General features: G+C 43.2%; 10 protein-coding genes across 10 annotated transcripts; 4 read left to right on the top strand and 6 right to left on the bottom strand.

Moving 5' to 3' along the window:
• Positions 1-173: 173 nt before the first annotated feature.
• Positions 174-3,135, top strand: BYT42DRAFT_493931 (P-loop containing nucleoside triphosphate hydrolase protein; the record flags this gene model as incomplete). Its single annotated transcript, XM_051564261.1, has 7 exons — positions 174-444; positions 537-1,595; positions 1,668-1,837; positions 1,961-2,028; positions 2,191-2,230; positions 2,436-2,679; positions 2,798-3,135. The coding sequence occupies 7 exons, from the start codon at positions 174-176 to the stop codon at positions 3,133-3,135; spliced, it is 2,190 nt and encodes a 729-aa protein (XP_051425291.1).
• A 318-nt stretch (positions 3,136-3,453) lies between these two features.
• BYT42DRAFT_267402 (uncharacterized protein) lies at positions 3,454-5,323 on the top strand. Its single transcript, XM_051562785.1, has 2 exons — positions 3,454-3,740; positions 3,812-5,323. The coding sequence occupies exon 2, from the start codon at positions 3,842-3,844 to the stop codon at positions 5,174-5,176; it is 1,335 nt and encodes a 444-aa protein (XP_051425290.1). The 5' UTR covers positions 3,454-3,740; positions 3,812-3,841; the 3' UTR covers positions 5,177-5,323.
• BYT42DRAFT_267360 (uncharacterized protein) lies at positions 5,324-6,556 on the bottom strand. Its single transcript, XM_051562784.1, has one exon. The coding sequence runs from the start codon at positions 6,328-6,330 to the stop codon at positions 5,470-5,472; it is 861 nt and encodes a 286-aa protein (XP_051425289.1). The 5' UTR covers positions 6,331-6,556; the 3' UTR covers positions 5,324-5,469.
• On the bottom strand, positions 6,461-7,958 carry BYT42DRAFT_563046 (uncharacterized protein; the record flags this gene model as incomplete). The annotated part of the gene is made up of 6 exons (XM_051567544.1): positions 7,445-7,958; positions 7,284-7,351; positions 7,107-7,210; positions 6,787-7,030; positions 6,581-6,697; positions 6,461-6,481 (listed from the first exon to the last, which is right to left on the bottom strand). Coding segments are annotated over exons 1-4 (623 nt in total), but the record flags the coding sequence as incomplete, so codon positions are not given.
• Positions 7,959-12,905: 4,947 nt separating this feature from the next.
• BYT42DRAFT_544481 (uncharacterized protein) lies at positions 12,906-13,876 on the top strand (the record flags this gene model as incomplete). The annotated part of the gene is made up of 2 exons (XM_051565760.1): positions 12,906-13,178; positions 13,286-13,876. 2 exons carry the CDS (start codon positions 12,906-12,908, stop codon positions 13,874-13,876), a joined length of 864 nt encoding a protein of 287 aa, XP_051425287.1.
• A 395-nt stretch (positions 13,877-14,271) lies between these two features.
• Positions 14,272-15,140, bottom strand: BYT42DRAFT_492504 (ubiquinone biosynthesis protein Coq4; the record flags this gene model as incomplete). Its single annotated transcript, XM_051564153.1, has 3 exons — positions 14,272-14,628; positions 14,694-14,923; positions 15,002-15,140. 3 exons carry the CDS (start codon positions 15,138-15,140, stop codon positions 14,272-14,274), a joined length of 726 nt encoding a protein of 241 aa, XP_051425286.1.
• Positions 15,141-15,976: 836 nt separating this feature from the next.
• BYT42DRAFT_563036 (mitochondrial F1-F0 ATP synthase subunit F of fungi-domain-containing protein) lies at positions 15,977-16,730 on the top strand. Its single transcript, XM_051567543.1, has 3 exons — positions 15,977-16,234; positions 16,321-16,483; positions 16,545-16,730. Exons 1-3 carry the CDS (start codon positions 16,109-16,111, stop codon positions 16,571-16,573), a joined length of 318 nt encoding a protein of 105 aa, XP_051425285.1. The 5' UTR covers positions 15,977-16,108; the 3' UTR covers positions 16,574-16,730.
• A 67-nt stretch (positions 16,731-16,797) lies between these two features.
• BYT42DRAFT_492567 (uncharacterized protein) lies at positions 16,798-18,002 on the bottom strand (the record flags this gene model as incomplete). Its single annotated transcript, XM_051564161.1, has 2 exons — positions 16,798-17,433; positions 17,547-18,002. The coding sequence occupies 2 exons, from the start codon at positions 18,000-18,002 to the stop codon at positions 16,798-16,800; spliced, it is 1,092 nt and encodes a 363-aa protein (XP_051425284.1).
• On the bottom strand, positions 17,507-18,806 carry BYT42DRAFT_267260 (uncharacterized protein). The gene has a single exon (XM_051562783.1). It carries the CDS (start codon positions 18,674-18,676, stop codon positions 17,996-17,998), a length of 681 nt encoding a protein of 226 aa, XP_051425283.1. The 5' UTR covers positions 18,677-18,806; the 3' UTR covers positions 17,507-17,995.
• A 24-nt stretch (positions 18,807-18,830) lies between these two features.
• On the bottom strand, positions 18,831-20,835 carry BYT42DRAFT_563032 (protein will die slowly). The gene is made up of 8 exons (XM_051567542.1): positions 20,733-20,835; positions 20,293-20,608; positions 20,066-20,229; positions 19,871-19,997; positions 19,705-19,807; positions 19,559-19,624; positions 19,223-19,476; positions 18,831-19,152 (listed from the first exon to the last, which is right to left on the bottom strand). Exons 2-8 carry the CDS (start codon positions 20,603-20,605, stop codon positions 19,040-19,042), a joined length of 1,140 nt encoding a protein of 379 aa, XP_051425282.1. The 5' UTR covers positions 20,606-20,608; positions 20,733-20,835; the 3' UTR covers positions 18,831-19,039.
• Between the last annotated feature and the right edge of the window lie 572 nt (positions 20,836-21,407).

Genomic DNA, 21,407 nt, shown 5'->3' with positions numbered 1-21,407 from the left:
AAGGCCGAAAATTCAATCGTAAAGGCAAGCGATCGTTATCAACCATATCGGGTAAGTGATTCTTCAATCCATGTGGGATCCAGCTTGTTGTCGAAACGATCATGATACTCATGGCGCGCATTTTCTCGGTAGAAACATTTTTTTCCACCAATTACATTCGATATGATCCGCTTATGCGACACTCTCCACAAGCGATCAAAGATTCCATTGTTCCAGATCATGTGTGGAATGAGCTGGTCTTTTGCACACGGACAGGGCTGGCACCCAAGGGGTCGTTGGCAGCCTATAACCATTCCGATCACACCCTGTTACATATACCTGAAAAGGGGACCACGTTTATCCAAGATAAAATTGCGAAACGGTTGGCACAGCAAGTGGAAGCCGATCTCCTTAGCTTTGATTCTCAGGATTTTCTATTCTTGGCAAAAGATAGTTACGGAAAAGGTAACCAAATCAAGGGTCATTGTGCGTTTTCATTCACGGTTGCATCAACTGACCCTGGGATGAGTTTTTTTTTTCTTTTTGAATTGTTTTAGCCATGACATTACTGCCTATGATGTCTCCTCTAGCCAATCAGAACATGACCGCCGTGCTGGCTATTCGTCCAGGCATGTCGAAATCGAAATCATCACGAGCCACCACCACCGCGGAAAAACATGCGTCGGTGATGTCCGAAGACGACGAGGCATTGGATGCAGATTATGGAACAGAAGGACCGGTCTATCTGAGCGCCGATGACGATTCGCCTTCTCAGCAGAATACCCACGATCAGGAACTGGTGACTCAGTTGCTCAAAGACCAGTCTGGTGCGTTACCAAAGGTGATGGAAGGCGTGTCGACTCGGTACAGCTCGCTGTTCCGACAGATGCTATCGAAGCAGATCAATAAGGAGAAGGATGTGTCCCCGACCCTTCGTCCAAAGGTTGTTTATTTGAGGGATTACGGTGAAATGCATGATATGTTTGGATCGGTGATGCTCAAAGCGCTGGTCACCGCCGTGGAGGATCTCAAACAAAAAGGTCATCCGTTGACGATTCTGGCCGGATATTCGCCATCGCTGCGTTCCACCGATAACGAAATGCATATCGATGATGTGCCTTTGTTGACAGGCATGAAGTGTATCACTGTACCTCTCCCGTTGCCTCATCACGAGTCGTTCAAGTCATGGGAAGTGCAACTGACCAAGGATGGAGCCGAACGCGTTGCGGAAATGAACGTGCGTCAAATCCTAGCTGTGTATAGCCATAAACATCTGCTAAGCATGAAACCCTTGGATGGTGTATCAGGACTTGACAAGGAACTAAGTCAGCTGGAAGGTATCCAAGATGAAGTCTGGGCCATGGAAGATGTGGATCGTTGCGTGACCACCGCGGTCGGCAGTGCATTGCAGCACAAGAAATCAAGACCGGATCTGCAGGATTTTGCAGTAGCCAATGAAATTGTACAAAAAGGAATTAAGTTTCGACGGGACACCGCCAAGCTTTTGGAACGTCAACCCTTGCGTCTCGATAAAGACGGTACCATCAATATCGACGCGTTAAGATCGAGATGCGATGACTATGAAAAAAAGTTGTTGTCCCGTATCGTAGATCCCTGTAAGTAAAGCCTCTCCCAGTCGGTCCAGTAATAGTCGGTGACGCTAATTTCGCATGCTCATTTTTCTTTAGCGAAAATCCAGGGCTCTTTCAAGGATGTGCGAACTTCTTCTGTTACGATTGAAACGTTGCAGACACTGATCAGTTTGCCGCTGATCCGACCGGATCTTTTCCAGCATGGAATTTTAAAACGCAACTTCATATCCGGTGTATTACTATTTGGTCCACCAGGAACAGGAAAGGTAACAAAAAAAAAATTAACACACCTATCGAGTCGACTCAGGGGATCCCAACTCGTCAGGACCCTTTGAAAACAATTTGTTTCTGTGCTAACGACATATTGTGCGAATCCTTTAATTTTTTAGACCATGTTGGCTAAAGCCGTCGCCAAGGAAAGTGGAAGTCGAATGTTGGAAATTCAAGCAAGTGATATGTAAGTAACGCGTTTTTTGAGAAAGCCAATGGTATGATCGCCATGCTTAAATGAGCGGAGTAATGACGAAAATTGCATTTGGCTTTTTTTGTATTTCCTTTCTTTCCTTTTTCTCACTTTTTTTTCTTTTTTTAATTGTTTTTATTGTTTCTTTTTTGGTAGATATGAGATGTATCTCGGTGAAGGAGAGAAAAATGTAAAGGTAAATGAAATGAAAATGAACAATGTAGCTTAAATAAGGATCAAGGGGGGAAAAAAGAGTTGGGGGGCAGGCGCGGATGGGCAAAGAGCAAGCCGCGGCGTGAACGAAAAAAAAAAAAAAAAAAAAAAAACATTGGACTCAGATGTCAGGTGAATGCGAGGTCGGATGTTGAAATACATTTTTTTCATTGTGTTCTCTTTGATAGGCTTTGTTTTCGCTGGCTCGAAAACTGTCGCCTTGCGTGATATTTATTGATGAAGTGGACAGTCTGATGAATCGACGACGGTCGGATGCTACCTCCAACAGCCATCGTGAAATTATCAACCAATTTATGGTGGAATGGGATGGTCTCACCAGTGATAATCAAGGCGTCATGGTGATGGCAGCGACAAATCGACCGTTTGATTTAGACGATGCGGTATTGCGGCGGATGCCCCGACGAATATTAGGTACCAGTCCAAAACTAGTCAAATTGAAATTGGGTGATGATGATGTTGGTGGTGGTGGTGATGTATATGTGTGTTTTCTTTTCTGCGTCATTAAGATTTAATGTGGAATGTGATTTAGTGGACTTGCCAAAGGAGGAAGATCGTGCGCATATTCTGCAAATGTTATTGCGGGATGAGCAACACAAAGTCTCTGTGGCGGAGCTGGCACGGGTGACGGAGCATTATTCTGGTTCGGATCTGAAAAATCTGTGTGTTACGGCGGCCTTGCGTGCCGTTCAACAAGAAGTGTCAACCAAGAAGAAACGGGTACTCGGTCAAGAGCATTTTGATCAAGCCTTGAAACTGGTACCGGCAAGCTCAGGCGAAGACATGGATTCGGTGATTGAAATACGAAAATGGGCGGCCAAATACGGTGACGGTGATAAAAAGAAGAAACCTCATCTTGGATTCGCGTAGAAAAAAGACCACAAGAAACAAAGAAAAGAAAAAAAAAACACACACGCATCAAGAGAGGAGAGACAATTTGGACTTGGGCCCTTTCATCATGTGGAATTCACAAAGAAAGAGATAACCCACAAAAAAAAAAAAATTACCTTAGTGGGCCGAAAATGGTAGTCAGCGGTTGACCAAAAATCATGTCGACCGGACCATTAGGATTTTGGAGTTGCTCTTTCTTGTGCCTCCTCTTGCCTCTTTTTTTTATTTTCCTTTATTTTTATATTCTTCTTCTTCTTGTTCTTCTTCTTCTTCACTTTCCTCTTTCTCTCTCTTTGGTTCTATCCTCTTCTTCTACTTGTTATTCTTGTTCTTGTTCCGTCTTATTTTCTCGTCTTTTGCGTGGTTGTCATTTTTTTCTTTTTTATTCCCTGCTTCGTTATACAAGTGATTATTATTTTTTCTTATTGTACACATACACGTCGACACACAGGCACACACACACCATACACACATACACACATACATATTATATATATATAAACCCATCTTATCATGGTAACCGTAACGTTGTTTCTTGGCTTTTTTTTCATGGTGGTTCATTTTAAACCACGACGGTTTTTGGGGTTGTTGTGCGCAATCTCTGTTTTGGATAACGCGAATACTGAAAGCTTGTTTTTTCTTTTTTCTCTTTTAGAATACTCCACCGCCAGAGGAATCCCTAAAGATGCCGGACCCCATGCCGTCCATGTCAACGCCGGTACAGATGACGCCTACATTATCTTTGACGACGCAACGATCCCGTCGTCGGCATACCATCACACGCCCAGATTCGGCGCTGGCGCTGCTTTCAAATTCAACAGCCGACAGTACGGATGATGAAGCAGAGGACGACTGCAGTGAGATGGATCAGCAGCAAAGATTTGATCGAATATCGGATATCCTGTCCAACTTGATACAGGAAGCCAACGAAGCGGTGAATAATAATACACCGAAAGAGCGGAGCAGTATGATGACCAGACCTTTTCGATACTCTGCACCACCCATCACGGCACCGGCTCTACGACGGTCCACTTCGATTGTCACGTCGTCGAAATTGCCACGGCCCAAACACAGCCGTGCTTCTCACACTCCAGTGATCGTTCATGCGCGTGACTCTAGCTTATCCTGCACTTCTTCTTGCTCCTCACCAACCGCCTTGTTTTCGCCGCCTCACACCATCCCTTCCTCATCCTCTTCCACCGCCACCAGTCCTACCCCTGCCTCCCCTGTGAAAAAAACTTATTTTCGTCATATGAATGGTCGGCCGCTTTCTTGTCCTGCACCGATTCGACGATCCAAAACGCCAAGATCTGTTAAACGTAGTATGGTTCAGGTACAATCGCCCTTGTTGGAATCTTTTAAACAACTCGATTCGTCTATTGCTCTTGTCGATTCCCTTTCGCGAGATCTGGTTCTCGATGCTACGGCCAATCATCCAACCCATCCATTTTCTCCTTCACCGCCGTCACAACGATCCATGGATTCTCGGTTCTCGGCTTTATTTCTTTTGCCATTACTGCATATCCCTCATGCGCTTATCTCTATTGCATTCAGTGCCATTCCTAATCACACCACGGCCGTGGCGGCCGTCACACCTTCCGGTTCACCTTCCAACTTTACCGGGATGATTGCGTGGGCCTTCTTCTTTGCTTTAGCCAATGTCATGGTTGACCGAGTCGTCACCACGACCACTCGGACCGCCCCGGTGCGTTGGATCTCCTCCAAAGTCCGACGTTTATCGTTGCCTGGAACGTTCATGGATCGCCCCACCCACATTAATACCAATCTCAACACTACCACTCCCAATCTAACCGAAGTGATGCCATCTCCTTTGCCCTTAATCATTCAAAGGCGGTCCATTACCAGCCGACGATATGGGAAATCCGTCATGACAAGGAAAAGAGCTCCCTCTCACTATACCTCGCAACCCGACTTTTCTCTTCCACTCACTATCGCTACCAAACATGATGATCACATTTCTTCGCAACGTCCCATTCTCACTCGTCGTAATTCATACTGATAATTTATATACACATAACAGCAACAACAACAACAAAAAAACACAAAAAAGGACACACAAAAAAAAGGACAAGAGAAAAGGGAAAGGAAGAAACAGAAAGAAAGTTACACAGGCAGATCACATACACATTCAAGCACATAAACACAAATAGAAATACTGATACATGCATATGTCGATATACACTATCTTTTTTGTTGCTTTTTTTTTGTTGGGAGAGGGCCCTCATTACCAAGTGAACAGAAACATTACTATTTCTTTTTGGGTTGCTTTTTGTTTCGAGTTCACTGGCGTTGTTAGATCATTCGATAATTTGAATGCATCGAGTTGGCTAATACCGTCACGGCACGCACAGCAGTGTCATTGAACGATTCTTCTTCGGACGGTGATTCAGGTACGGCTTGCAACATGGTGGGATCAAACGAGTCAGATAATGCTCGTGATTGTCGGGTACCTGTTGACAAAGAAGCTAGACCTGGTTCTTGAAGATCCGATGGATGTGATTGCTGTTGCTGCTGTTGTTGTTGCTGTCGCCAACGTCGAAGGCTTTTCGAACTTCGGGCCATTCGCTCTCGCACATTTTCAAAAGAATCACCACGTTTATGGAACCATTGCGAGACCCGTGAAGGCGAGGTGGGAGGATCATCGTTGAGCTCTAACCAACTATCGGTGCGAGGACTACTGCTAAGACTTTTTCGTGGATCGGTCCCATCCTGACTGTTTTTGGGCTGAAGAAATGAATCACCAATATCTTGTTCATCTTCATCGACTTCCAGGACTCGCCAAGGTACGGCACTGTCGAGTTCTTCGAAGCAAATAGGGATGGTGAAATGAGGTGTAGTGGGAGACAGGATCGCATTGGGAGGTTCATCCATCACTAGCTCCTCACACGTGAAGGAAAAAGGCGTGGTTTTCATTTTGGTTTCATGAAACGATAACGAGTCCTCTTGACGCATGCATGACTGGCTCGACTGACTCGACTGGTTCAGTGAACTTGCATAGTGCATATCGACGGTGGGCGAAGGTGTCCGATACCTTGAAGTCGATTGTCGATGATGGGGCCACAGTTTGATGACGATCCATCGCATCATTTTTTGTGAAGGTTTCATGGAAGAGTGGGTATTGGTGAATGTGTGAAAAGCAGTAAATGAACCCATCGTAGGTGCTGGTAGTAATGGTGTTGGTTGGGGAAAAGAAGATGGATCCACCTCGTTTAATTTATAGGACCGTGCATTAAAAGATCGGAGACTGCATGGCGATATATTACTTGCCGAAATGGATGATGCACCATCCTGATGGAGAATGTCCCTGAAACAGTAGATGAGGCATTATTTTTTTTAGAGCGAGGGGCGATTCCTTTTTCTTGCTTATCTTCATGAGGTCCGGTATCCCTTCTTTTTTTTTTACCTTCTCATGTCAGCCAGGACGTCCCAAACCACAGGATCCGTGAGAAAGCCGCAAAAATGAAAGACGCCTACCAACCCGGTTGTCAAGGAAGCCCATATCGTTAACCAGTAACTGATACTAAGGTTTACAGGAGTAATAGCATAAACACAAGCGCCCGGATCTTTTTATATATTGGACCCCGTTGATATTGCAATGGATTCTCTTACCGGAAATTCTGTTGCATATAGATTTCTGAAACAATAAAACCTGTTTGGGCTAGCATTGGCGCAAAAAGATGTAAAAGAGTGGCAGTTTTCACAAAGTAGTGTTCGTGGCCATCATCATACAGTTTGGCTTGATGACGACGGCAAACTTTCAATATCATTAGAAAAAAGGCGCCGAGGAAAGTACTGACGACACCAAGCATTTGAGGTGCTATCAGTGTCGCATATTCCCATGTCGTCGCCGACACTATGCATCGACCATCAGCAACATGCCTTTTTACGGAAATGGTCTTGGCGGCTTTTTTTTTTTTTTTTTGTAATACCATTATACCAACAAGCTTCGCGATCCTGATTGTACCCCACCACTTCAAACATCGCAGTGAATAATGCAGTAAGAAAAGCCAAAAGGACTGGCGTCATGTAAAACCTAGGCACATCAAACTATCAGTTTCATTGATTACGGCGGATCTTGGATTTTTTAGCACCATGGTTATTTTTACCATTTCTCGATGCTGGAGCTCAGCGCTTCTTTTGAAAAAAGGTTGCAAAAAATAGACATCTCTAACGCCTGTGTGACAATAAAAAAAAATTGATAAAGCTGAGTGTCATTCTTTTGGCATCAGAAATGGTTTTACATGAAGGCGGGTGTTATCGTATATACCATGGAAAAGAAGACGTATTGGTTATTGAACCAAATGATTGTGATCATGATCTTTTGGCACGAGATAGCATCGTGGGATACGGTAGGATACAAAAGACGGACGAATGACAATGCCCACAGAGTGCAGGCAATAGCGATCGTTAAACGCACCGTCATTGGCTTGACGAGTTGACCGTTCAACATTTGGGCTGCGATCAAAAAAAGCAATACCATCGAGGTGCATATGATGGACACGAGGTTTGTGATCGTGCTGATGGTGTGAACAGTATCCTGGTGCCCTTGAATCCCCAAGATGAGATCGGTCGGATACCCTGTTGACATAATGATTGACGGTTCACAGAAAAAAAATGAAAAAAAGGTGTTGCAGAATATGTATGAATGATAGCAAGGGAAGCAAGGAAAAGGAGGAAAGGAGCAGAGGAGAACCCGAGAAAAAAAGAGGTCAAGAATCCAAAGATGTACGCAATGAATCCATTCTTCATCTCATATAGGAAACGATTCATAAGTATCTCGGAAGAAGTATACGGATATGCAGGTCCTTGCTTTTTTTTTCATTAACTTAATAAAATGCATATGCCAAGGCACTTGGAGATTTTCCTTTTTTTTCCCCTAATATGTATCAACGCTCTGATAATGGAATGACCCAATCAAGAACGAGATCGGCGCAAGAAGTAAGGGGATCAAAAAGACTTGTGCAAATAATAATAAAAAAGACCATACTATAAGATGAAGCGAGGAGTAAGTCTTCCTTGAGCACGCCATCCACCTCCTCAGACTCTAGTTTTTGCGTCAGATTTGTTATTTTGTGTGTTTGTTTGCTTTTCGCTTTTTTTCTATTGATCTCGAATATTCCAGTGTACAAGACTTCAAAGTGAATGTTCAATCTCCTCAATGAACGATCATAGATGGAAAAAAGTTTTCTGTGCATTTGAACGCATGGAAAACCCTCTGGAGGAAAGATTCGATGCATCTGTATAGACCTCTCTCATCAGAGGATTCTTTCTCTATCCGACGGATTATCCATTCTCCATCAGAAACCAACCTAAAAAATGATTGAAACCATCTTGACATCCCGGTTTCAAGCATCTAAGCATAAGTTGACCTTTCATTTCCATGGTTTTCTGTCCACAATGGAGTTCTGGCCACCGCCCCCACGGTCCAAGCGCCTCTCTCTCTCAACCGACAAAAATTTTACGCTGACAGAAACTCCGCCGGGCCATCGTCCTTCGAATTGAAGTGCCGATATGAAAATTCTTTTTTGAGGTCTTGTTTAACACCCCGAAGTGCAACCAAAGGCCCACCTTTCTCGATGGGATTGCCTAGTTTGGACATAGACCCTAAAAACGGTATTTTCTGTACTACCCATCATGCAGTTTCCAGAAAACCGGTTCTTGTTAGGTGGTTCATCTCGCAAGGACAGAACCGGAAATTTTGTATCATCACTTGTTAACACGCGCATGATTTAGAAGCCCCAGAGCGTGGATGTTTTCTTTTTGAAATGCATACCGATCCCTCGGGGAACCTGCCAATAATTTCCTGAAACCGGGCTACCATATTACCAGCGGTTGTTTCATGCATAACAAGTGCGTGGAAAATTCTGCAGAGCAATTTTTGTGTTGGAAATTAGGAAACAGCGATACTGATCCCAACATCAAAAAAGATTAGCTTATTAAGGAAACGCAGAACAAAGATGTGAATTTACGGGCATCTATCTGCTTCCATAAGACATTTTATCGGAATGTCCTGGAAACATTGGACTTGGGCTATTTTTTCTGCGTATTTGCCATTGTCCAGAGTATTTAGAATTTAGAATCATGTATGTTGTTTTCACCTCGGAAATGATACTGATCTACAGAAAATTGGAAAAAAGAAAAGCTCGATCTGCAGGACGGTGGAAGTATGCAGAAACATGCAGAGAAAAATCACAAATGCAAACGGCCATCAAGTTGTCCGGAAAAGATCCTGCGAGGTTTTGATTGGTGCAAATGGTGTGGAAGCCATGTTTCAATTCCAAAAAAGGCAGGTGACACAAAGTCACGGAACGCCACCCCTATATATAAAGTGACAGCCAACGGACGGAAGTGGGGACACCAAAATTCTCTAGCTTTTTACATAATCAGACTACTTCTTTTACGCATCCCAAAAACTCTCTTCTTTACATATTCACTGATCTCTCATCCAAAGCCAAACTTCCAAGTCAACATATATCATCATGTATTATTCCAAAGAATCTCTCGTCTGCTATGAAAAATCCTCCTGTGGTCCTAGCCGATCTCGAACCAGCTATGGCTATACTACATTCTGTGCCCATTGTGGGGTCGACACCTCCATCTTTGTTCACGAAGACTACTGTCCAGAAGTACGACGTCCATCTACCGAATCCAACTAATCGGTCAATTGATCATTCAAAACACTCCTTGTCACCCTATGAAAAAAATACGCAAATACTTATATCTTTTTGTTTCCTTCAACAACACTCATTATACCAAATCCACACCATTCCTTCAACTGTCCATTCCTTTTGTATTGATATTGTTCATCCTTTTAAATTAAGTTTTCTTTATTCAGAATTACAGTAATTAAAATCCTCCTATACAGCATGCTCATCTCTTTACTCAGCTATTGATCGACAGTTTCTTTTTTTTTTCTTTTTTTTTTTACCTTTTTTTTTTGTGATTGCTGCTGAAGAGCAAATCAATCGTGGAGGGCCATGCGTTTGTGCAACCAGAAATATCTGTGCGCGGCGTTTAAGAGAATGACTATACTCAGCAACATGCGGCCAACACATGGGCCAATCCAATCCAACACAGTATGAGTCGTGCCTGTGAGAAAATAAAGTAAATAAATAATTGATACCAATGCATCGAACCATCTTGATAGAGGTAGCATAGTAGTTGGTGACACATTCTGGGAATATAGAATCTTACTTTATACAAGAATTTATTACACCCCATACAGTGTCTAGAGCTGATTAAATACTTCATTTTGCTGTCAAATAGAAACAACTGCATGAGTGGCTGCTTTCATATCGTTGTTGTCCCTTTTGATCAAGGTACAGGTTCATCATTGTATATTTTCTTAAAGATTGCGAGCTGACTTGATGTCGTGGTTTGGGGTTTTTTTTCCTGTGCTCAATACACGGTCACTATTATTCAGACGAATTATACACAAGGTTGCCTGATTATTTTGCGTGAGATTGCTCGTAAATAATCGATTCTTCTGTAACATGGAAAGGCGTAGTACGGCTGAGGATGACTTTCAGGGACCAAAATTCAAGCGACAAACAGTTGATAATCGTCAATTAACTCAAAAATATTAGACACATAGTGTCCTCTTTTTCTTATAACTTAAGAATAAATGCTTTCCCATCAAAGGTTTCTATAAAGGAAAACCTTATACCATAGATACCATTCTTGTTGGTTATCTTGCAATTGGCAATCGAAAAGTAGATGAACAACTTCAGATGCCGTTTCCTTTAAACTATCATTTGCATCGGATAAACAAAGACAATATAAAATGTTTGGAAATAAAGAAAAATATACAGACAGAATAACCTTGAAAGTGTGTGAATTAATTAATGGTGCTTTTTTTTTTGGTGATGGTCAGAGACAAATGACCATATAGGTAATTGATGTAATGTGTATGTACCATTTCGAACCGTCACTGGTAACAGATTTCGTAATAAGCTCATCGTATCGGGTTCGGTTTCAATGCAATTTATGATCAAAGTTTTTGTAGAATCGTCTGCTACTGTCAAAGAACGTATGCACGTCGAAATAAGGTTAAAGGCGTGAATTATGCTCCATTCAGACTATTGGCCCTGAAATCAATGCATATTGCTGTTATCTTATCATTGGTGAGCCTAGAAGATTATTAATACCATATCTTTTGCTTCACAGCATATAAAACGCGAACCAAAATGTGCTTAGATGTGACAGCTAATATCCGGTGCGGATTTAGACACTTGAAAGTATGTGCCTATTATTAGGTGTAATTGGGAAAAGGATATCCCCTTCATGTGTCAAAAGAACTTGCACGGGATAGCCATTTTTAGAACCGAGTTTCATTTTTGGCGGGAACAGGCGGGACGGTCCGATGGTCACGGAGTTGCAAAATAGGACACATCTTAATAGCGGTCAAAGACAAGCGATGTTGGTAAGGTTTTAAAGTTTTTTAAATCCATTGACGCAATCTAAACTCATCTTTATTCTTGACCAAGACCTTTTTGTGCGTAATCTTTTGATGTAATGACGAAGTTTTCCTTATCGTAAACGCTTGTTTTTTCACCCTGCAATTGGCAACTCGATCAGTATCGAGGGATCCTATTAGTAAGTAGCATAGTAGTCATGCCCGTGTTTCTTGATTTCTTACATCTTTTTCCTTGTCGGGTTACAAACGTCAAAAGTTGGATCGCAAATCCTACCAATGCATGTGCAAATCAAGTATGATGTAAAACCCGCACACCACTTTATTCCATTGACCTTCTTCTTCTTCCTGTCATGGCTGTCTACAGTCTCGACTGAATATTTGTTATCATGTTTAAATTTTTTTTATTGCCGACAGACTCTAATAGCGGTTTAATAAACAGCGCGTCAAGTTACAAAAATGGCAACAATCAATGCCCGCTTTTCACCATCGAACAGCGAGTGGACGGGAGTTCGTCCGAGACTGTAAACAGGCGATCATTGGTCAGGAATTTGCATGGATTTCCACTGACAACAGTATGCATTGCTCGAGATGTTCAAGCCTCGAGCACCACCCGTCACTAAAATCATTAAAAAAAGTTCCACCAGGGTGAGTTTCTGTGAAGAAATAAGCATTCAGGGACATGCTATGGATACTTTGGCATAAACTTTGGCATCGTCCCACAAGAGTAACGAGACCTCAGGTAACCCCAGTGGCCGTTTTTGGCATGAAAAGTGGATAGTGTGAAATACAACTGTACCAAACTACAGCTGTCAAATAAACCTGCGAATTAAGGCACATTTTAGGCCTATCACGGGGTTCATGGGCAAAACGTCATGTAGCCAAAAGCTTGTTCAAGTCTGTCCACTCATGTTATGTTACAGTCCCAGCGTAATGTCTACACCATAAAGTACAATGCAGGTACCTTGTCTGTAATAACGCTAAACCACCGAATCCCATAGGGGACATTTTTCATAGTCATTTTCATGGCGTTTGTGTCAGTCATGATGATGAAACAGCAAGCTGGAAAATAGGTCGAAATTTTTTTTTTTTTAAAAAAAAAAAACGCGTAAAGCTGTCCTTTTTTTGGCCGTTTTCCTATTTTGGAACCGTTCCAAGAGAAATGATTGGATAGATTTCGTTCCAATGCATATGAGAGAGTAACGATCCCAAATTAAATTTCTTTTTTTTTCCAACCACCCTACTTTATTTCTTTCATTTTCATTTACACTTTATCAACTTACTTTTTCCGGTTCTTTGCCTGTTTAACTTGACCATGTCGTCACCGACAGCGCATGACAGCATCGCTGACCATTCCACTCCGGTCTGGGAATCGCAACGACATTCCGCGTATGACAGTCCATGGTTCCGCACACCTAAAACGGAATTCAAGCGCCCTTTCGACCGCCACCTTCGTTCGCCCAGAAACTATCGCAAACCCGCCTTCACGGTGACCGAACGCATAGCCAAAGCTAAATATGATCATAAAGACCCTGTGGTTAATGTTGTTTACAAGGACGACGTCGTTTATTTCGACCACGCAGACATGGTAAGCCCGCTTTTTTTTTTTCCTGATTCGGTTACACTGATCCTTTTACTGCATCGGTTGAATGCTGACAACACCCGTTCTTTTTTTGGGGGGTTGGGACACCTTAGAATAACCTTTATAATCGCTCCATGGAATTTCTCTTGAAGGATGTGGATCCAGAAGACGAACCCGATCAGCCTCCAAGCCTGTTTGAGTATTATTACGGCAGAGAACATCCTCCGGAGACAACGCCCAACGCCTCTCTTTCTGACACCGACAATGACAGCCAACAAGAGTGTCCTGAGCAAGACGACGGTGTGTCCACTGCGACGATCGGTTCAAAGCACCGTATTTTCGACTATGATTTAGACCTCGACGAAGGTCAAGAAAACGAGATGCCTCGCAAGCATCAAAAAACGCCTATTCGATATGACGTCGGTAAATACAAACCTCGTCGATACGTACATGAAGCGGCATCGGTCGCTTGCTTGCAAAATGAGGATACAACAATAATCGAACGGTTACCCTTGGCAGAGATGCCTCTCGATGACTGGCCCGTGCAAGTAGTAGAAGGCAAAAAGCCAAAGAAACAGTGGATGACCCCGCTCAGTGGCCCGCCACGATCGAACAACGACAAGACGACCCGAACGATTCGTTTCCGAAAACCTATCTGTGCACCTCACAGTTCGTTCAGACACAAATCCTATATCTGCATTTAAAAACCTTTTCTTTGCGCATTTTGCCGCTCCCGTTTCCGAAACTCTTGCTTGCCACGCCCATTGTTCAACTGCATTCCCGACTTGTTGCCCTTTTCCTTTTCATCCCACTCTCCATTGTTTTTATCTACTGTTTATATGTACTCCAAATCTTGTAAAAATTGTAAAATCCTGTATAGTTCTGTATAGTCGTTGTATTCTCTTCTTTTTATTTCTCTCGCATTAAAAAATCGCTTTCCATATGGTTTTTTTTAAAACATCATCTTTTCTGTTTGAATGGCCAATATGGTGCATATATACGTTTTGTACCATGAGAAAGATCATTATTCACGGTTAATAATGGATAGAGACGAGGATTGATGTGTTTCTAAATGGGTTTATTTATTTGCAAGATAAAGTCAGTGTAAGGGTGGAGCGGGAATGATGCCCAAGGATTTTCGAAGTTCTCCCAGCGGTGTATGAAACTGCTTCTCGAAGTAGACGTTCATGAGCGGAGTGCAAGAAGCGCCGCATTGGAGTGCCCATGGGACAAAAGTGCCATAGAGACGGCGTCGTTCATGCCAAGATAGTTGCAACGGGCCAAAAAGAGAAGAAAGTGCGGTCATGGGTAACCCTGTTTGCACCCACTCAAACCACTTCAGAGCAAGCTCCTCTTCAACCGTGACTCCCAATCCCGTCAGTGTATGGAAAAAGTCGTGGATTTCTCGATACCGCTTGATAACATAGGCCAACTCTTCGTCGTCCACAAAATGAACCTGGAACAATCCCTTCATTATTAGTCTCTTTTTTTACCTTTCTTTGTCCGAGTTCGGAAACTTACAGGACAACGTGTATCAGGTGTCACACCTTCGGCGTCAAGCCACGAGACGTAAGCATAGCCGAACGTGCCGGGAGCACATGTCGCGCGTAATTCGTCGAAATTCAAGGATGATGTATGGATAGCCGGTCGTTCACGCAAAATTTGTCGACCTGTATCGGATTGAAGCATCTGATCGCGCATGCGTTTCAAGAAATAGTAGCCTGTAGTTTCGCCCAAAGCAGCCACCATATCTTTTTGTATATACCCTTGTCATTAGCATTTTCCAGTACACCTAGTAATGCCATGAGTCCAAAAGAAACAACAATTACCGCCACGAAGTGGATTTCTTAAAGCTGTGACAGCCGATCCAGCGGCAAGGATCGTGCGTTGCAATCCGGAAATGGGAATGTGCGTCGGATACAGTTTGTGGCCACTCGTCGCTAATTGTCGAGCCGTCAGTATAAGCATCAAAGGAAAGGGGCCTCAGCATGCTACTCACCTGAACCCGTGGTCATAAAACGGCGACCGGCATAACGCAGACCGCGGCAGGTTGGAAGCATACTGATTCAGTGTTTGGTGGAAAGGAAAAAAATAAAACACCGGTCGTCGCGTCGTCAAAGAAGTTGCCATAGAAAGCTCATTCATAGCGCAGTCACCCAAGATGGAACATGGATACAATTTGCCCAATTGTGCGATATTTTCCAGTTTTTCAAAGTATATTATACTGCGTGTGCGCATGTGCAACGAAAATCAGTGGTGGGCCAGCGTTCTGTCAACCATGACTGCTCGGAAACACAGGTCATAATCGAGCTTCAGCTAGCATACTCCACTTGTGAACAGTATATTGAAGGGGTGTCAATCAGTACCGGTATCCATCTCAGTAGCACGTCATTTTCAGTCACTTGGCATTTCGCTACCGTGGTGCACCAATTCGTGCTACTGATAATATGCTGGGAGGTCACGAACATAGCGTGAATCGGCACGGACAATTAATCTTTTTTGCTAATCTTTTGCAGGCTTTTAATGTGTGATGCGATCGCCGCATTAACGTTGTTAGTGCCCCGAGTTGACAGATTGACAGATTTTCCAGGCATCAGCGTCGACAATTTTTTTTTTTTTTTTTTTTTTTTACCCTGGCCGGAAATTAGCTTGTTTTTCAGTAACTCTTTCAAAATCCATCTAGTGGCACGGTTAGCAGAATAATTCTTCATAAAACATCATTTTTTGAATAAACAAAGAAAAGAAGAGTAGAGCTAAATGATGATATTGTTCATGAATTGATGAATACAGTGCTTTTGGCAAGTGGATGGACAAAATTTCTTCTTCCGGCACTTTTTCTGACGGGGCCCAAGCAAAACTCCGCATGGCTAGTTGGGCCGCGTTTGGTGCGGTGTGTGGTGCCTTTGTTTTGCTCCAACAAACAGAACAAAAGGAAAATGAACGCTATTATCCGCCGTGCTTACAGCACCAAGACCCTCATTCCTCCCAATGTAGCTGCCGCTACCAAGTTGACCGGTTCCGCCAAAGATGCTCAGATTAACCAGTTGGTCGATTTCTACAAGGTACGTTAATTTGTCATTGGACCCCACTTTTTTTTTGCTTCGACATGTGAACCAAACCAGTTGACTAATGGATCACGACTGGTTAGAAACTGCCAAAGGGTACTGTGGAAGCTTCCAAGCCTTCGGGACCCTGGGCTCGTTACAAAGCCCGTTACATTGACGGTGACAATGCTTCCATTACTCCTTTATTACATGCAGTGTTTGGTATCTTCGTCATTGGTTACAGCATCGATTACCACTTCCACTTGAGTACGTAACCAATATTGGGTTGATCCACGAAACACAAAAAACTGACGTTTTATACCTGTAGAGCATCACAAGAATGTTGAACACCATTAAATACGAAACATGATAGAATTTATACTCAAAAAGATACACTGACCCTCCTTTGCCAGAAAATGCGTCATGTCATTTGTCAATAAGATCTCTATGTTGGTGGGTTTTTTACCACAGCAATTTTTCTATTTCACTGTCTTTTTTAATAATGAACATGCGTAACTATTTATAAATGCATCATGGTATTTCTTTGTTTTATGGTACAATTAATGAGTGGGGGTTTGGTTTCAGGGCTCGTCGTCGGATGAACTGTCGGATATGATAAGCACCGATGGTTTTTTGTTTGGCGGCGGTGCGACAGTAGGAATGTTCTCAAGTCTGTCTAATTCGCTTGGGGACGCGTTATCATCCTCTGTACGTTCATCGTTGGTGCTGTCGTCCTCTGAATCTTTTTCTTCGTCTTCACTGCAAGAAATGACAGTTTGACTTTCATGGTCAGGATCGTCAGAACGGTCAGACGCATTAGGATCAAGGGAACCATCATCGGAATGATTGGCAATATTGTTTGTATCTTTCTCCTCGTTTTGTGAATCATCCGAGATATCAAGCACTTCATCTTGATCGTCGGCTCCGGGATGGATGAGACTGCCAAATTCGGAACTTTCGCTCATGATGATCTTGGCGCGTTCGGCTAAGCTCATTTCGGTTTCATCGGATGTCAAATCTTGAGGGGTATGCTTCGAATGGTTAATAATATCTTGGCGAATGAGTCGATAGCCGACCTCAGGGACGAGCACCTGTTGCAGATATTCCATGGGCAGCTGCGGTGAGGTTTGTTCTTTCCCCAGTAATCCGGTTTGCAGAAACATGGAATTCAGAATATCCAATATGATGGCCGCTCCTTTTGATCCGTAATACCCAGGCTAAAATGCAAATTAAAATCGTGTGTCAGATCTTTTCGCTCAAGCTAATACAGCCTGTTGTTGCATGTGTGTGTGTGTGGCGCAGCACCGGAACATGGGCGCCAAAAACTTACCAAGGTCGTTTCAAATCTTGCCATGACACCCATGACACTGCGTGCTTTATTGGTGCCAAGGTCTTTGTAAGCTTTGAGGGCGGTTTCGCGATAAGAGCTGTGGACTCGACCTGCGATGACATCCATGAGCTCTTGACGGAATCCTTGGATACGTTCTTCCAAATCTTCAAAGGCGATATGCAGTGGGTAACCTTTCCGTCGACCCTGTGGCTTTATCTTCAACTCGATCCGATGCAATCGACAAAACCTCTCTTCTTCTCGATCATCCACGGGTCTTTTGTATTGGATATGGCGTGCACGGAACGAAGCGTTGTTGACCGATTCCCCCGCTGCAATCGCAGATTGATTAGCAAATTCTCGGTCTTTGGCTTTGATCAGATTCAGCGCTCGATCCACTTTATAAGGCAGTGGTAGCCCAAGTTCTTCGTGACAGAAAGGACACACAAACCCTAGCATTGGCACAAAAAAAAACGATAAGTTTTTACCACATCCCTTTCCTCCCACATCGCCACCCTATATATACGCGATTTGGTGGAAATGCAGCTGTTCGGCTTGATAAATGTACCTTGATTTCTTCCATTAGCGTGAGTAGCCTGTTTGGAGGAAAATCCGGTTTTCTCCAAAGCTTCTCGTTTGCGCTCAAGTTCCTTCTTTTGTTCTTGTTTCTCGGCAAGGGATGTGGACATGCGGGCCGATTTCCGAGGTAAATTGAGCTTGGGTACGGGAGAAGGTGGTGAAGCGATAGTCTCATTCTTGGCACGCGTACTACGTTTGGATCGTTTGGATGGAGTCGCATTGGCGGATGTTCGGTGGCGTCGAAGACGCGATGAAGATTGAAAGTCGTCGTCGTCATCGTCGTCTTTTCGGTTCTTGTCCGAGCCTTCCTGTTCACTACTACTGTCACTGGCGGCTCTCTGTTCTTCCAACGTTCGTTTTCGCTTTTCTCTCTTGGCTTGCAAGTACGTCACTTTGACGGGTTGAGCCAACGGTCGACGTCGTCTGGGAATAATAGGATCTTGAAACACATGACTGTCTGCATCGTGGCTATCATCGTGCATGCCCGACAGCAGATCAAACGTATCTTTTACAGAAGAACGACGTGCAAAACGTCGAAAAGCGGTGTTCGGCATAGACAGTGGAAAAAAAGAAAGAAGAGCGCAAAGAAAAACGTCAAACCTGCCAAAGAACCCGCAATGCGATAAGCTTGTCACAACAGCCAAACTCCAAAATTCTCCATACTGTGCATGATGAGTTTGTTTCAATCCGAAAAAACTCTTATTTTTCTTTCGTTATTGTAGTTTATTCTTTTTTTTTACGGTTTATTTGAGAGTAGAGGTAGACGACTCGTTGATTTGTCTATTCATAAGAAAAAACGTAAAAAACAGACAAATAAGGAGCAATATGATGTGACAAAAGGATTCAAAGATGTAGTATGTAGAAAACCAAAAAAAAAAGAGGAACACAAAGGAAAAAAAAAAACCAACAAAGCCCTATTATGCTGCCGGTTGTGATTTGTCAAACCACAGTTTCACGGATTTGTCCTTGTCGATGGAACCGGAAGCAATAATATTCATGGTAGGATGACAAGCTATGCAAAGTACAACATCTGTAACAACGGCTTAATCTTCTAATCGATGCAACGAGGTTGGGCAGCACTTTGGCGACAGTCCACTTACCAGAATGGCCTTCGAGTTTCTGCACAATTTCCTTGGTTTGCAGATTCCAAATATAGATGCAATGATCTTCGCTGCCACTGACAATCCATTTGCCACCGGTGACACTAAAGCTTGCAAAAATACAATACTTGTTGTTCTCATGACCTCGATACGTTTTTAAACATTTGCCAGTATGATAATTCCACAGTCGAAGGGTGTTGTCGAGTGTGGATGCGAGAATGTATTTGCCGTTGGGCGAGAATTTGACAAAAGAACTGGAAACCACGCGTCATTAGCCATCCCCACTATTTGCAAAAACCTCACTCCACGCCCATCTCAATAAATGAAATTACATACACAGGTGGATTATCATCGTCAACCAATGTTTTCAAACATTGCCCACTTGCAGTATCCCAGATACGACTGAAAAATGAGAATGCCCGTTGATCAGTGTGAAATCATGGTAACCGGGTTGCCATTGTCAATTTTTCCTTCATTCTTACATCAAACCGTCATGACTACAAGAAACGATCATTGTTCCGTCTCGGTTGAAATGGACAGCTGATACTGGATCTGAATGTGCTGGCAGGGTCTTCATGCATTTTCCTGCAAAGTAGACTGGGTTAGTCGATTCATGCAAAAAGATCCCCAAGGGACTTTAAGTCTCACCTTTTTTGACATCCCAGATTTTGATACTTTCATCAAAGGAACCAGAGACAATTAGATTGGACTGCGGGTTGTAATTCACGCAGAACACATAATTGGAATGACCTCTCAAGATTTTGACGGTTTCTCTCTGATCGCATGCCAAAAAAACCCTGAGTCACAGTGAACACGGTTATAAATGCACTGAGGACAACTTACGGTGCTTAAGCTCCATATGCGAATCGTCTTGTCATCCGATGCAGAGCATAAACTCTGCGAATCCGATGCCCACGCGACATCGGAAATACCTTGTGAATGCCCTTCCAGTGTCGCTTCGTATTTACCGTCCAGCGCGTGCCAAATTTTAATTGTCTTGTCAGCCGCTACAAAACAAGCCAGTCAGCAAATTCAACGGGTCCATGATGGAAATGCTCCATGCTACTCACAGCAACTTGCCAGCCATTTGCCGTCGGGTGAAAACTTGACGCTTGATACTGACATGCGATGGCCTACAAGAGAATATTTCAATTCGTATTGCGGTTTCCTCGATTCCGTTTTGGGCGGTGCTGGAGCCGATGGATGTGATGCATCGTTGGATGGTTTTTGCTGCTTTTCAGCCGCATGCATGTCTGCCGCTGCATCGTCGTCGGATCGCGGTCGTTTTTCCACTTTTTTATCGTCAGGAATATCATGGCCTGCCTGCGGCGTCTGATGTTGTTCCTGTGGGCTAGCAGTCTTTTCGTCAGCTGGCGAATCCATGTTCTACAGATAAAGAATGAAACGACACGGCAATAAGACAGATGCAGAAAAAAAAAAAGTCGCGTTGCGTAGGGGATATTAGTGTCAAGAATCCAACTATAATACGGGTTTCAGTAGGTTCATATACCTAGTCAATGGTAAGCAAGTGCAAGTAATGCGATCGAGAATGGGAAAAAATGCGCAAAAAAAAAAACAGATGGCACAACCGACTCAGCTCTTTGAGGTGACGGACGTCCTTGCACAGCATTCTTGTTCGGTGGATGATTTTGAAAAATTTCAAAACAGGTTTGTGACGGCTTTTATCGCCAGTTGAACTTTTCAACAATGCCTTGAACTTTTGAAATAATGCAAAAAAAAGGCCAAATTACACTTTGCCAAAGCAATAGACTTAAATGTCAAGCAATGAATAAATATTTTTCCTAACTTTTTCATACATTTTTTTACAGATAAAACTTGTACGACTTATTTATTAAATCCATGTTGTTCGCCTCTATTATTTCTTTCTTCCATTGGTTGGCAAGACCTCTGAACGAACTACCGACAACCTTGGAACGGTTCTGAGGTAGCCTTGCATCTTCATTATTGTCATGAGTCGCTCTATTATATATTTTCTATCTCGACTCCAGCAAATGCATGCTTTATTACAAAAAGATAAGGCAAGATGGATTAAAAGCTGACGAGGAAAACGTTTTCCGTCGGATCGGCCAAAACGGGGAAAGTGCGTTGTCCCAGAGGACTTTTTCTTGATTCCATCATTTTCCTTGAAGGGGGCGGCGGGGGTGGGCCGAGAAGCATGAAAGTG

This window comes from Radiomyces spectabilis, assembly GCF_025331425.1.
Source record: "Radiomyces spectabilis strain NRRL 2753 chromosome Unknown BYT42scaffold_4, whole genome shotgun sequence".
NCBI classification, from domain to species: domain Eukaryota; kingdom Fungi; phylum Mucoromycota; class Mucoromycetes; order Mucorales; family Radiomycetaceae; genus Radiomyces; species Radiomyces spectabilis.
The sequence above is the reverse complement of the archived record's forward strand: the minus strand, read 5'-3'. Positions and strand labels throughout refer to the sequence as shown.